The sequence below is a fragment of the Chiloscyllium plagiosum genome, unplaced genomic scaffold (assembly GCF_037043375.1).
Source record: "Chiloscyllium plagiosum isolate Xiang-an unplaced genomic scaffold, Cpla_swu_hap1 HiC_scaffold_18, whole genome shotgun sequence".
Classification (NCBI taxonomy): Eukaryota; Metazoa; Chordata; class Chondrichthyes; order Orectolobiformes; family Hemiscylliidae; genus Chiloscyllium; species Chiloscyllium plagiosum.
Window position 1 is genome coordinate 46279606 of NW_028270156.1, and position 15712 is coordinate 46295317.

Here is a 15712-nt window from a genome sequence, read left to right on the forward strand (position 1 = left end):
GCAATGATGAGCTCCAGCCTTGAATTCACTCCAAAAATCAAATTTCCAGGGAGGAGCATTCATAACACAGCCAAGCAAGTTGAATATTAACCTGCACTCCCCTTTGACTCATGCCAATGGAACATGATAAGAATGGGAGAGATACCTTATCCGCCATATGATGGAAACACAGTTGAGTCATCTCCATCAAGATCTATCGAGCCAGATGACAACATGCACATAAAATTGCATGTTTCTACAGCAAATTGAACTGTAATGCATCACCACTTTGGAGTCTAAAAATGGTGAAATCTCACTACAACTGGACAGGGAATTGGCGGGTCTCCTTAGAAGGGATATACTTGCATTGGAAAAAATTGAGTAGGTTCACCAGGCGATTTCCTGGAATGCAGTGGTTGACTTGCTGCATCATAAAATTCGGTTAGTTTATTGAAGATTTTAGAATAATGAGAGGCAATCTTATTGAAACATGCAAGATTTTGATGAGATGAATGGGCTTGAGAGATATAATATATATTGCACGGTAAGAGCTTCGGTTGTGAATTGCTCTAATCTTCAAGGGCTTGCATTATTTGTTTTGGGGTTTGAGATATTTTTGCCCTTTTCATAAACTAACTGCAGGGATAAGGATGTAGCTGAATTAAAAGTTCACTGTCTATTTGGGGTGGCTTCAATACTTGTGTGATCACTCCCTTTCTCCTTTGTATAGTCTGTAACATTTAAAATTGATTTTCATTTGTTTTTCAAGTTTTGAAGGTCAGCTAGAGATTTGTCCAACTGGTATGAACCATGCAGCCTTTTCTGTGAGTAATAGCACATTACAAGCCATTAGACAAAGACTTAAAGACTTCCATCAGATACTACTTGAGCCTCCTAAGGTAAGATGGATTAATGGCTTTGAGTACTTGGATATATGCTAATTTATTTTGGGTGTTTACTTTCCCTTTTCAAACAGGCCGTTTTGCTATCTCACTAAACCAGTTAAAGATTTTGTTCCTTGAAATGCAAGACTTTTAATTAGGTTTTCATAGTAATTTGACATCCATCAGCCATTCTTTAATAGTATGTAGATTTGGGCCTGAATTCTTGCTCCTATGCCAGGACTGCAGAGTCTAGACAATTCCCTCCTGTATAAACCTCACTGGGAAGTTTTGATGGGGAGATGAATTTTATGGGCAAGATGACATCTTCCCAAAATAGTGTGAAATCTGCTGGATGTGGAAGACTAGCCTTGGTACTATGGCACTTTGTGAAAGCAATGTAAAAATGATAATTAAACCAAAAAAGCTCTCAGTCCTCTCACACTATCCATTTTCCATCAATGCCAAGTGATGACTTCTCGTGCTGTCTATCTCAGCATATGCTTTTCTACTGCCCCCCCCTCGACCACTCACCTGCATGCCAATCTAACTCCTTTCCTAGTCCTTTGGGTCTTTATAGTCCTTGTGCCAACTTAGTGACAACCCTTTATCCCTTACACCTAGCATGCCAACTGATCCAGTGTTCAACTATGAGCAACCTTCCAGTCCAATGCTGAGATTGAATCAGTTCGAGTGTCTATGGATGAATTTGCCATGTCAAAGAAAATCACTCTTAGTACAAACTTAAATTTCATTGCATGTCATTTCCTTTAATCTCTGATAAAAACAATCTCTGAAGTTCATAGTTCCACCTGAGAGTTTCTAACCATTTGGAGCTGTCAGGCAAAATGTGAAGAGACTAGCATTCCAGTGTGGTAATGAAAGGTTGTTAAATTAGTGATATAGCACTGATCGTTTGATATAAACCTTAAAGGTTAATATTTAACAGACAGAAAGAAATAATACTTATTTTTACCAACTTGAGACACACATTTTTAAATATTGAGACTGGTTGTTATAAATGGCTTGACAGCTTTGCTGATAGTCCTAAAGGTAAAAGCAGTGACTGCTGATGCTGGAAACCAGATTCTGGATTATTGGTGCTGGAAGAGCACACCAGTTCAGGCAGCATCCGAGGAGCAGTAAAATTGACGTCTCGGGCAAAAGACCTTCATCAGGAAACTGTTGAGGGCTTTTGCCCGAAACGTCGATTTTACTGCTCCTCGGATGCTGCCTGAACTGCTGTGCTCTTCCAGCACCACTAATCCAGAATGATAGTCCTAAACAGCTGTTCACTTTTTGCATGCAATCATGTCTACTTTTAATTACCCCAATCGCATTCATGAAAGGTGTCTTGGAACTGCCTCCAAAAGGGTGTCTCAAGTCTTAAAAGAAAACTAACAGATTTAGTTCTTGTATCAGTTCTAAAATGCAAAACTTTGGACCTCCCATTTTTGAAAGTCTGGTCACCCTGACATCCTTCAGTTGCCCCAGTGAGCCACAAATCTGTAATTTAGAGTCCACCCCAATCTTCCTTCTAGCCTCCTCCCATCTCCTTCCCTAACCACACACAGAAAAAACTGGGAAAATGGTATGTTCTATGTTTAGGGGTGGGACTTCCAAATTCAAACCTGGTTAATCATTGTTGTCATTGATTATTGAGGCTCTTTATCTTTGTGAAAGTTCAAGCCTTGTCATAAGAGAGAATGGGTAACATATTTGTTATATTTAGCATGACTGTGGTTTAATTCTAAGAAATAAATAAATAGCCCTACTTTTGAGTTCACTTCACAAACCTGAAAGGCATAATCTTATTTTAAAAAGTAAAGCTTTATAAATTTAAGGTTGTCAACCATCCTTGCAATGTGGTGCAGTAATGATCTCTAGGAAAGCTCCATTTCTGAATACACAGACCATTATTTGCAGATAGAAAGAACTTGTATGCTCCACCTGTTTCAATTCAACACAATAGGTAACTGCCATTCTTTTGATTCATATTTCAGGGAAATGCCTTGACCAAAGTCAACCCGCCTGGTTTAAATTTGTAGAGAATTTGATAATTGACATTTAGCTATCATTTAACTGTGCTTTTCCCATAGCAATACGTCTGTCAATCAGAGTTCATTTAATAACTGGTCACCACTTTTTTTTCTCATAGTGTGAAAAGATTATTTTTCCTTTTTTTTTAACTGAGTTGAGCAGATGAGTGCAAAATCAAGAAGCTCTGACAAATGTCTGTTTATTTACCTACCTGACGAAGGAGCAGCACTCGGAAAGCTTGTACTTCCAAATAAACCAGTTGGACTATAACCTGGTGTTGTGATTTTTGAACTGTGTCCACTCTAGTGCAACACCGCCACCTCCACATTTTTATTTTCCAGCTGTGCTCAAGTTCTGTGCGTTCAAATGGCGATTAGATATAGGATCCTTGCGTCAAGGATAACTGGGGCTTTTTGTTAATGTTGGTACCAATCAGAATTACAGTACTATAAAATGCTTAACACAGAATTGAGGTAAAGATAAATGTCACCATAGTCCCAAAGGACCATAGGACTCCACTCTCATTAGAGAGAGACAGCTAGTGGGGAAACCTGAGGGCCACCACGTCTGAGGTGAGGAGCAGGTTGAGAAGGCAGGACCTTCAAAGTAACCTTAACCAGTGCAGGAATTGAACCTGCGTTGTTGGTATCACTCTGCATTGCAAACCAGCCGTCCAACAAACTGAGCAAATGCGCAACTTATTTTGCAGTTACTATGAAGGGTTCTGCTTTTTCAACATCACATGAGGTGTACTGACTCTGGTGTTAAACTCACCATCTTTTTGTAATGAGGGAGCAGTCCTATGCTCCACTGGCTCTCTGGTGACTACTACTATAGATGTAATGAATTGATAACAACAATCTCAGGATGATTTTGAGAAGGGTGAAAAATCTCAGAAGCAAGGAAATGTCCATAAAGTATAGCAAAATATCTTTTAAGATGTTCAATCGTACTTGTTTAAAGAACTTTGCATATATATGTGACAGTTTTGATTTTGCGTGATAAACTTTGATTTAAAATTTACTGTGTCACTTTATTTCTAGAAAAGTGCAATGAAAACTACGTGGGGAATATTAGAAACACCAGTGGGGAATACACGGCTGAATGTGGTCAGACTTGTAGCGAGCCTTCTACAAACAAATACACTCAGTATTAATGAAGAATTGGTAGAACTTAACACCATGGATGTGTTGTTGGTGAGGATCTACTGAATGTTGGCGCTTTAACTTTCATTTAGAGACTATTAAAATTCTGAATAATGGGAACAGATTATACTATTAATAATTTGTTTTTAACAATTATGGAAGTAACTTTGTGGACCTGACAGAGGTTAGAAAACTCTGTGGATAATGTCCCGAGGAGAGTAAAGATGTCAAGACTAAGGAAATGTGCAGAAGAAAATTAATAGAAATGTACGAAGTAAAGACTTGGTTGGGCTTTTAGGGGAGGAGGAATTAAATCAGCATGTGGTAAATTTGGATCTTTAGAAAGCCACCATAGATACAATAAATTGAGTAACCTTCTGTGCTGTAGCCATTCTATGATTGAGTGGTTTAAAACTTTTGGGAGGGGGTGGGGAATTGTGTGGTTGGTTTATGCTGCAGAATATCACTGCACAAGATATGAGGTTACAGTTTTGGGTCTAATGTATAGGATTGATTAACTTATAGAAAATAGACAGTCAGGATAAATGGATGACATTTTGATTGGAAAACCATAATTTGTTGTGTGCTAAAGGAATCAGTGCTGCCTCAACTATTTGATTTATATTAATGGCTTGGATAAAGGGACCAGTTGTATCGCAGCCAGAGTTCCTGATGATACAAAGATAAATGGAAAACAAATTATGAGGAGCATTTATCTGCAAAGAGAAATAAATATGTTGAGTGAATGGGCAAAGGTTTGGCAGATAAGAATATAATGTGGGGGAAGAAAATGAGCGTATCCACTTTGAAAGGAAAAATAGAAAATCAGAGTATTAGATGGAGACAGAAGCTGTGATACAGAGGGTTATGAGCATATGAATCAGGAGTAGGCCATTTAGCCCATTCAGCTTGCTTGACCATTGGATAAGATCATGGCTGTATCTCTACTTGCCTGCCTACTCCTATTACCTTTTGAATCATTTGTTAGTTCAAACTGTCCCCTGGTTTTAGTCTTTCTGACAAAGTGAATCATTCTCTCACACTACACCTTGTAAAGTCCCCTTAGATCTTGTATGTTACAATAAGATCACTTTTCATTCTTCTAAACTCCAGTGGATATAGATTAATCTGTCCAACTTTTCCTTATGAGATAACCCATCATTCCAGAAATCAATCAGATGTAATTGTGATCTCTCAAATAAGGTGACCAAAAACATACACTCTATTCTAGATATCCCACCAAAGCCTTATACAACTGTAGCGAAACATCTCTATTTTTATATATTCTGTACTCCTTGTGATAAATGACAATATTTCATTTGCTTTCCTAATCATTTTTTGTACCTCTATTCTATCTTTTGTGATGTATACATCAGGGCAACCAGATCCTTCTGCACCTAGAGTTCTGCAGTCGCTTTCCATTTAAATTATATGCTTCTTGCTAAAGTGAACAAATTCACGTATTATACTCCATTTTGCCTACTAATTTCATTGTCCATATCCCTTTTAAGATTCCTTGTGTACTGCTCACAACTTATTTGCCTGCCTGTCTTTGAGTCATTATTAAACTTAGCAATCATACATAGTCCCCTCATCCAAGTCATTGATTGTTGCTTGTAAGTTGTTGCAACCCCGGTACTCAGTTTTTGGCACACGACTTGTAACATAAACCCAATCAAAAAATTATGTATTTATGCCTGCTGTGGTTTCTGTGTTAATTTATTACCCCCAGACCACGAATTTTTACTTAGTAATCTTTGATGTGATATCTTGTCAAATGTCTTCTGGAAATGAAGGATCCCTTCATTTTCATTGATTGTTATATCCTGAAAGAATGCTCATAAATTAAAACCTGTTGAAGCTGTCTAATTAAATTCAGATTTCCCAAGACCATTGAGATTTTCCAACCCTGTACCCTGTTCCTGCCTTTTCCCCCATATCCTTTCATCTCTTTACCAATAGAACTATAGTTAACTCTTCATTGAAAACATTCATTGTTTTGACATCCATTGATTTCTTTGTCAGAGAATTCCACAGTCTCTCTACTCTCTGCATGAAGAAAATTCTCCTCATCTTGATCTTAAATGGCCTATATCCATACACTGTGACCTCTGGTTCTGGACGTGAATCCTCTTGCTCTGAAGGCCAGCATACCATTTGCACCTTTGCAATCTGCACCCGAATGCTTGTTTTCAACAACTGGTGTATGACAGTACACAGGCCTTGTTGCATCTCCTTCTCAAGCAAAGTTCAGAATATAGTCTACCTTTCTGTTTTAGCTACTAAAATGAATAACCTTCCATTTAATCCACATTATACTTGGTCTGCCATCATGTGCTCACTCACTCAAGTTATCAAAATCACACTGAAGCATTTCTGCATCTTCCTCACAGTTCAGCCCTCCCACCCAGCTTTGTGTCACATGCCATTGTATTGAGATAAGGTAATATTTAGATGTTCCCCTATCTAAATCATTAATCTATATTGTAAATAGCTGGGGTCCAAGCACTGATCCTGTGGTACTATCATTCAGAAAAAGATCCATTTATTCCGACTCTGGTTCCTGTCTGCTAATTTGTTCTCTCTCCACGTTAGTACACTACCCTGATTCCCATGTATTTTAACTTTGTGTATTAATCTCTTATGTGGGACCCTATAGAAAACTTTTAGAAACTATTAGCCACATCCATTGGCTTCCCCTGATCAACTCTGCCTGTTACATTCTCAAAATCTCAGCAGGTCAAACATGATTTCACTTTCATAAATCCATGCTAACTCTGTCTAATCCTGTCACTGTTTCCAAATGCTCTGCTATTAAATCTTTTATAATGGACTCTTGACATTGTCCCTATAACTGATGTCAGACTAACTGGTCTATAATTCCCTGTTTTCTCTTTAACCACTTGTTTAAATAATGAGGTTTTGTTAATTACTCTCCAGGATCTTCCAGTAAGATTTTGCCTTTTTTTCATATTTTGGCTGATCATCTTACCTATCACCAACTTTGAAATTATACATTTTATTTGACAATTCAGTTTCAATTATGATCTGAGGCAAGGCGAATGGAGTATAAAGATGGGGAAGTCTTGCTACACCTAGATAGGATATTGGTAAAACCATAATAAACAAAGAACTGTAGATGCTGGAGATCTGAAACGGAAACAAAAATTGCTGGAGAAACACAGCAGTTCTGGCAGCATCTGAAGTTAATGTTTTGAGTCTGAAGAGTCATTGAACTCAAAACATTAACTTTGTTTTCTTCTCAGATGTTGCCAGACCTGCTAAGTTACTCCAGCATTTTCTGTTTTTGTTGAAAAGACCATACCTGGAGTACTCTGTACAGCATTTGTTCCCCTTATTTAAGGGGGAACATGCTTGCATTAGTGGCTGTTCTGAGAAAGTTCACTAGATTAATTCCTGGGACAAAAAGGTTTATCATAATAGGAAAGGTTGAGCAGATTGGGCCCTTCCTGGAGTTTGGGTGAACTAGTAACCTTACTAAGATGTATCAAATTCTGGAGAGACTTGCTGTAGATGTTAGGAGAATGTGAAGATGTTGGATATTTATTTGAAAATAAAACTTTAGCGTTCTAGAAAAAGATCTGGAAGTGGGAATGATTGGATATTCTTTCAAAGTTGGCAGTCATTGTGGACCAAGTGGCTGTTTCATGTGTATGATTCTCTGAGTCACTTGTGTGAACCATCATCTGTAGTGTTATCCACTAATTTTTAATTGGTTGGAATATTTTGAGCTTAAAGCTGATTCTTTGTAACAAAACATTTTTATTGTGTAATGAAATCCAAAATTTTATTTTTTTAATCAAAGGATATGTACTTCAGATACGTTTGGAATAATTTTCTTCATGTACAAGTAGAAATTTGCATTGCAACAATCTTAGGAAGCCCTCCACCTCATGATACCTGCACAGAAAACAACATAGAGGATAATTCCAATGCTGCCAGAGAAAATATATTAATAAAACATGTAAGAGCCTTTACCTTGTATAATTTGGTATTGTATAGTTAATATTGGCTTGTGAATGCTACTTGGTGTTTTTCCTGAGTTGATTGTGATTATCGTAAAGCAGTGTATTGCTGTTGTACTGAAAAAGTGTGTAATATCTGAGCTATCTTGAGCAAGCTTATTCAGTGTTTTATTTTTAGTTCATTTATGTCATTGATTGGTTCACCCATTATGAAGCAAACAATTAGATGTCAAAGTAGGAATTAATTGCAGTATCTTTTTAATTTAGTCAGTATTTGTTTACATTTCTTTATTGTGAAATCCCATTAATGCTGCAAAGAAAATTTCAGCCCTCTGAGGTCATGCAATTTTCCTGTTTAAACATGAGCAGATACGTCATACTTATCTGCCAGTATATTATTGACCTCATCTTCAGTATTTCTTCAGTGCACTTCTGGATAACCAGAATTGTATACTGCTGCTTTTTTTTTATTTTATTGCACATGCCTCTTGTAGGAATTGGTATTCTTGTTATTCCCTATGCTTTAACCACTCTTGGATTCTCCTGCCACTCTGTCCGTAGTTTTTAGTTGTTTGTTCCTCATGCTAAATGTAGCTTTGCAATGCTTTTGAAAGTCTTTCCTTGTCATCAGTTTGTGAAATTGTCTGAGTTAAAACTTTGACTTTTAAGTGGATGTTTTTTATGGAGTAGAGGATTGTCTTTTGTTACTGAATATCTTTAGGTGCTTTTGAACACTAATGTGTTCAAAAGCACCTAAAGATATTCAGTAACAAAAGGATTCTGAATTAAAACCAAAAATCCCCTTTTAGAATACAAAGATGGGAGTGTGTCTTTAGATGTTATAAATAAAGGTATGGTTTACGGTTTGCAAAATAACACAGCCATGAAAACTTCCTTGTGTGAATTTTGAAATAATGGTGTTTGTGCTAAAATTATTTTTGATTTATTGTTTAGTTGCTTGTTTATAATCTGCTTTCAGCAGACCTCTATATCTGATGACAATTGAGTATGATTTGGCGTACTGATCTGTTGTCTCAAACTCTGTGAAGCCATTAAAAAAAATTTTTGGTTTTAATCACTGTATATTAACTCAGTTTTCCATTATCCAGCTATTTACGAAGTGCCGATTAATTCAGAGAATACTTGATGCGTGGGAAAATAATGAAAAGGAACAGTAAGTAAACGATTTGTTTTAATTATCAAACTGTTTCAAATGTACATATTTAAAATCAATAGTAATTTTTTAAAAATTATAACCATCTTGTATGGGAGTTAGGCAGTATCAGAATAGCCTGAAATTTGTGGTGACCTACTCTGTTTTGGGACTGTAATTCGAATGCAATCTCAACTGATGAATGGATCTTTCTCTTCAAAACAAAAATTCTACCAAAAAGGGGTTGGCAAATCTCGAACAACTCTAAGTTCATTAATGGTGCAAATTAACACACTTTTCTTGAGAGTCCATTGGAATGATTGAATTGAAAAGACTGTGGCAGAAAGGGTGTTTTCATATTGCAAAATATGTTTAGGTATACTAGAAGGAGGTGGTCTACATTTTGGTTGTAATTAGATTAGATTAGATTAGATTAGATTAGATTACTTACAGTGTGGAAACAGGCCCTTCGGCCCAACAAGTCCACACCGACCCGCCGAAGCGCAACCCACACATACCCCTACATTTACCCTTTTAACCTAACACTACGGGCAATTTACTGTTGCAAAAATGTCCAATTATATAGACAATATTATTTTAGTTAGAGAATTTTGGTTAAATGGAAGATAAATGAGAATACCTAGTGTGAGGCTGGTAAACAGATCTGAAGTAACTAGTAGCCTCTGTTTTTTTTTTAGTTCATTCATTAGATGTGACCATTGCTGACTGCGCCAGCAATTTATTGTCCATCCCTGAATTGTACAAGGTGCAGTTAAGGGTCAGTCACATTGCCAAGTGCCTGGAGTCCCCCCTACGTCAGACCAGGGTCGGACGTCAGATTTCCACCCGAAAAGACAGTAATGAACCACATCGGTCTTTTCAACAATTGATTCTTGGTCATCATTAAATTCTTAATTCCAGATTTTTATCAAATTCAAATTCCATCATCTGCCATCATAGGATTCAAACCCAGGACCTCAGAACATTACCTGGTTCTCTGGATTAATAGTCTAGCTGTAAAACTACCAGTCCATTGTGGTGCATTGCATATTATTTGTCGAGGTTCAAATTGAAAATGGACAAGCAATAAACAATTAGTCTGTCTTTTCTAATGGAACCAGCAAGTCTGATAAGATTGCAGTTATCTCTTTGGGATATTAATTCTTCAAATGGGTACCAGAATCTGAGAGGTTTTGAAGGTAAAGTTAATTGTTAAAAGCAGTAGCATGTTCCTGCAGGGACTGAAGGGAGGTTTGTTTTTCATTTTGGGTTTATCTATAATATGTCTAAGGACAGCGTAGTTGGAGCCCTGGAAGCAGCTTGGAAGAACATGATATGTCTCTGTCAGACCAATATTTGGGGGCTATTAGAAACTAAGTGTATTTTCTCATTTTTGAATCATTAAACAAAGCTGGGAGGTCTCTTATTAAGTTAGTGTCCACAGTCATGAGATTCCTAGGTTGGAGAATTGCCTACCCCATTAGAAGGACTGCAGGAAATCTCATACTTTGTGGAATAGCAGGAAAGCTTCGGAAAATAAAGTGAATTCCTGAGAGCTCTGGCATGTCTTGTTTCAGTCACAGAACGAGTGAAGGAACCCTAAAATTCTGAACATAGAAGGGTTGTTTTGGTGGCTGGGGGGGGAGAAACCAAAATAAAATAGAATGTGTCTTGTTCGGATTTCCAGGGTTTATGAAGTAACATTTAACTTAGTAGAATGTCCTTGATTCTTGTGTAGTTTAAGTTGTAATTTAAAAGTGAAACCTTGTGGTGTAATTCTTTCAGGTACTAACTGAGTGTTCAAGTTTCCTTTCCAAAGTGACTATTCTCCCTCAAGGTTACAACAGTACACCTCACATGGGATTTGCAAAAAAACACTACCTCTTTGCATTGACAGCATTTACCTCAGAGTACAAAAATGTGTTCAAGATAATGGCTTTTTATTGCTGTCAAAGTATAAATAAAGTTTGATATCATCTGTATTGACCACTGAGTTACAATTCTTTGTAAACAAAAACATAGAGTCATAGAGATGTACAGCATGGAAACAGACTCTTCGGTCCAACCTTGCCGCCAGATATCTCAACCCAATCTAGTCCCACCTGCCAGCACCCAGCCCATATCCCTCCAAACCCTTCTTATTCATATACCCATCCAAATGCCTCTTAAATGTTGCAATTGTACCAGCCTCCACCACCTCCTCTGGCAGCTCATTCCATACACGCACCACCCTCTATGTGAAAACGTTGCCCCTTAGGTCTGTTTTATATCTTTCCCCTCTCGCCCTAAACCTATGCCCTCTAGTTCTGGACTCCCCAACCCCAGGGAAAAGACTTTGTCTGTTTATCCTATCCATGCCCCTCATGATTTTGTAAACCTCTATAAGGTCACCCCTCAGCCTCTGACGCTCCAGAGAAACCAGCCCCAGCCTGTTCAGCCTCTCCCCTGAGCTCAAATCCTCCAACCCTGGCAACATTCTTGTAAATCTTTTCTGAACCCTTTCAAGTTTCACAACATCTTTCTGATAAGGAGACGACCAGAACTCCATGCAACATTCCAACAGTGGCCTAAGCAAAGTCCTGTACAGTCGCAACATGACGTCCCAACTCCTGTACTCAATACTCTGATGAATAAAGGAAAGCATACCAAACGCCGCCTTCACTATCCCATCTACCTGCGACACTACTTTCAAGAAGCTATGAACCTGCACTCCCTAGGACTTACCATTAAGTATGTAAGTCCTGCTAAGATTTGCTTTCCCAAAATGCAGCACCTCACATTTATCTGAATTAAACTCCATCTGCCACTTCTCAGCCCATTGGCCCATCTGGTCCAGATTCTGTTGTAATCTGAGGTAACCCTCTTCATTGTCCACTACACCTCCAATTTTGGTGTCACCCGCAAACTTACTAACTGTACCTGTTATGCTCTCATCCAAATCATTTATATAAATGACAAAAAGTAGTGGACCCAATACCAATCCTTGTGGCACTCCACTGGTCACAGGCCTTCAGACTGAAAAACAACCCTCCTCCACCACCCTCTTGTCTTCTACCTTTCAGCCAGTTCTGTATCCAAATGCTAGTTCTCCCTGTATTCTGTGAGATCTAACCTTGCTAATCAGTCTCCGATGGGGAACCTTATCGCACGCCTTACTGAAGTCCATATAGATCACATCTACTGCTCTGCCCTCATCAATCCTTTTTGTTACTTCTTCAAAAAACTCAATCAAGTTCATCAGACATGATTTCCCACGCACAAAGCCATGTTGACTATCCATAATCAGTCCTTGCCTTTCCAAATACATGTACATCCTGTCCCTCAGGATTCCCTCCAACAACTTGCCCACCACTGATGTCAGACTCACTGGTCTATAGTTCCCTGGCTTGTCCTTACCACCCTTCTTAAACAGTGGCACCACGTTAGCCAACCTCCAGTCTTCCAGCACCTCACCTGTGACAATCGATGATACAAGTATCTCAGCAAGAGGTCCAGCAATCACTTCCCTAGCTTCCCATAGAGCTCTAGGCTACACCTGATCAGGTCCTGGGGATTTGTCCACCTTTGTGTTTCATGACATCCAGCACTTCCTCCTCTGTAATATGGACTTTTTGCATGATGTCACCATCTATTTCCCTACATTCTATATCTTCTATATCCTTTTCCACCGTAAATACTGATGCAAAATACTCGCTTAGTATCTTCTCCCATTTTCTGTGGCTCCACACAAAGGCTACCTTGCTGATCTTTGAGGGGCCCTATTCTCTCCCTAGTTACCCTTTTGTCCTTAATGTATTTGTAAAAACCCTTTAGATTCTCCTTTAATTCTATTTGCCAAAGCTATCTCATGTCCCCGTTTTGCCCTCCTGATTTCTCTCTTAAATATACTCCTACTGTCTTTAGACTCTTCTAAGGATTCACTCGATCTATCCTGTCTATACCTTACATATGCTTCTTTTTCTTGACCAAACCCTCAATTTCTTTAGTCATTCAGCAGTCCCTATACCTACCAGCCTTTCCTTTCACCCTAACTGAATATACTTTCTCTGGATTCTCGTTAAATAATTTGCCTTAATGATATATTGAAAATACGCAGTGATACAGAACAGCCTGCTACTCTTCACAATAAAGAAAGTAATAAGATATATTTTAACTAAATTATTCAACAATAACATTTTTTGATGTTTTAACCAGTACTTAATGGAAAAGTGGGAAGCCCTCATGACAGTTCCAGGTGCAGCTGCCCAAAAATCATTGTGATGGACAGGGATCTCAATCATATCCAATCATTTTTTACACTTCCCTCCTTGCCCTACCCCATCTTTCTAGAAATGTGAAAGAGAGCCTCCTGTTCTCACTTTACACCCCTCCCCTCCAGCCTCTGTATTCAAAGGATCATTTTGTGCCATTTCTGCCACCTCCACAATGATCCCATCCCAAATGCATTTTCCCCTCCCTTGTCAGCATTCTGACCTGACCATTCCCTCCGCTACATCTCCACTCCTCTATTACCCTGATACCTTAATGCCTCCCACAAGAGCTTCACAGGTGGTGTAACTCTGGGCCTTTTATTACCTCCTTCCTCGCTGTCCAAGGTCCCAAGAACTCCATCTTCCAAATGAATCCGTTTACTTGTAGTTCTTTCAATCTAGTCTACTGTATTTGCTGCTGACAGAATGTTCTCTTCTATCTTGGGGAGTCCAAGCATGGATTGACGAACACTTCCAAGCATGGATTGACGAACACTTCCATTTGGTCCCAAACATGATCTGATCTTCCAGTCACTTGCCATTTTAATACAGCATCTTGCTTTCACCGTCATATTTCTGACTAAGGACTACTGCAGTGTTCCAGTGAAGCCCAACACAAGCTGGAAGAAAGCGCTTTACCTTCTGCTTTTCTGGATTCAGCATTGAGTTCAACAACTTTATTTCATAAACTCTGTCCTCCATTTTGCACCTCTCACCCCTTGACCTGCTTTCATGCTTTGGGTTTCAGCATAACTGACCAATGTTCTGCTATTAACACACATTGTGCACCTGTGTCACTTCTGTACAAACATTGCCAATCCGTTTGCCTTTTGTTCTGTGACACTTTGGTCTCTGATCTCATCAACTTCCCTGCTGATATGTGATCCTCTCCACCTTTTTACACTGTATTAAAATCCTAATTTTTTCCACTTTTCTTATATTACAAAGAGGTTGGGGGGGGAGAGGTGGTGGTGTTTGAATGTTGAATGGAGTGCTCTTTGGAGGATCAATGTGGACTGAATGGACCAAATGGCCTGCTTCCATACCATAAGAAATCCTTTATTATATAATTGCAAAAGACCATATTGTTACAGAGGTTTGAGATATTCAAGACCTCAACATGCTGCTATATAGAAACACGAGCCTGATCACTCAGCTATGTTGTGATAAGACTGGCAAATAATTGACACTCCTCAGCCTGAGGAGGAGCTTAGCGACAGAGAATCATATAATAGTCATGAAACTGTAAATGATGTTGCGAAGGTAAATCTGCAATACTTAATTTGAACCAAAATGCTAGTGCTAAAGATACAGATTTGAATTGGCAAAGGACTGATATTAGGAAATTATCCACAAGAGCAAAGATCTCTTCAGAAAGAAACGTTGTACAAAAATCTTGCATTCATTTGAAGAGTCGCATGGTATGGTTGAATTTTGAAGGGAATTGCATTTTCTCTAGATTGGCAAGATAGGATAGTGTCCTTCTTTTGTTTCCTTAATCTTATGAAAACTCAATGTCTGAATATTCTCTGGACTATTTAAAGTCTTTTCAGGCCAGTGACAGGTAGGTTCACTGTTGAGTAGTTTGCTGTTGAATAGTCATTTTTCTGCTTCACTTATGAGAAAGGTGATCTAGTTTTGTGTTGCTATAATAAAACCAAAAAGATTAAGTTGTCTCAGAAATGCTAACCACTGTGGTTGAGTCATTATATCATAATTTATTTTTCCCTTGGTGCTTATGCCAATTAAAGTGAAAACTTGCAATACTTTAGATCCTGGCACCAAAAAACCAACTTGCCAGTGCAAGTAGTAATGGATATTTTTAATTAAATTCTGATCTTATCAGAAAGAGAGCGTGAATAAATCGGTGGTGCCAGTTACTTTCAGCCTCTGAATATTAACCCAATTTACACAAAGAAGATTGTGCGTCTTGAAAATTAATGAAAGAAAAATCACTAGTGCAATCTTTATAACAAGGCCTGGACCAATTATAGTTCATTTATCAACTAAAGTTAACTTTCCCCTTGAATTGACATTTCAAATTGTCAAGGTGTCCTCAAGATGAAAATCTTCAACACTGTATGTCTTTTTTTAGCAACATTTCTTTTGGTTAAAAAACATTGCTGCAAGTATTATTTTCCCTCATCTCTTGTCAATCCTTTTCTCTTTCTCTCCACAACTCCGCTCCGTGTTCTCTCTCTCTCACTATCGCTCCCTCTCTCTCTCTCTCTCCCCCCTCTCTCTCTCTCTCTCTCTCTCTCTCTCTCTCTCCTCTCTC

At 38.4% G+C, this 15712-nt stretch overlaps 1 protein-coding gene across 10 annotated transcripts in view; it reads left to right on the forward strand.

Annotated features, from left to right (window-relative positions):
• ppp6r3 (protein phosphatase 6, regulatory subunit 3) overlaps nt 1-15712 on the forward strand; it is a 135103-nt gene that overhangs the window by 56810 nt on the left and 62581 nt on the right. For all 10 annotated transcript variants that reach the window (XM_087996582.1, XM_087996584.1, XM_087996585.1 and 7 more), the window contains 4 exons: nt 749-878; nt 3944-4096; nt 7872-8030; nt 9141-9205. In XM_087996582.1, the coding sequence (XP_087852708.1) occupies nt 749-878; nt 3944-4096; nt 7872-8030; nt 9141-9205 (507 nt within the window). The remainder of the gene's footprint in view (nt 1-748; nt 879-3943; nt 4097-7871; nt 8031-9140; nt 9206-15712) is intronic.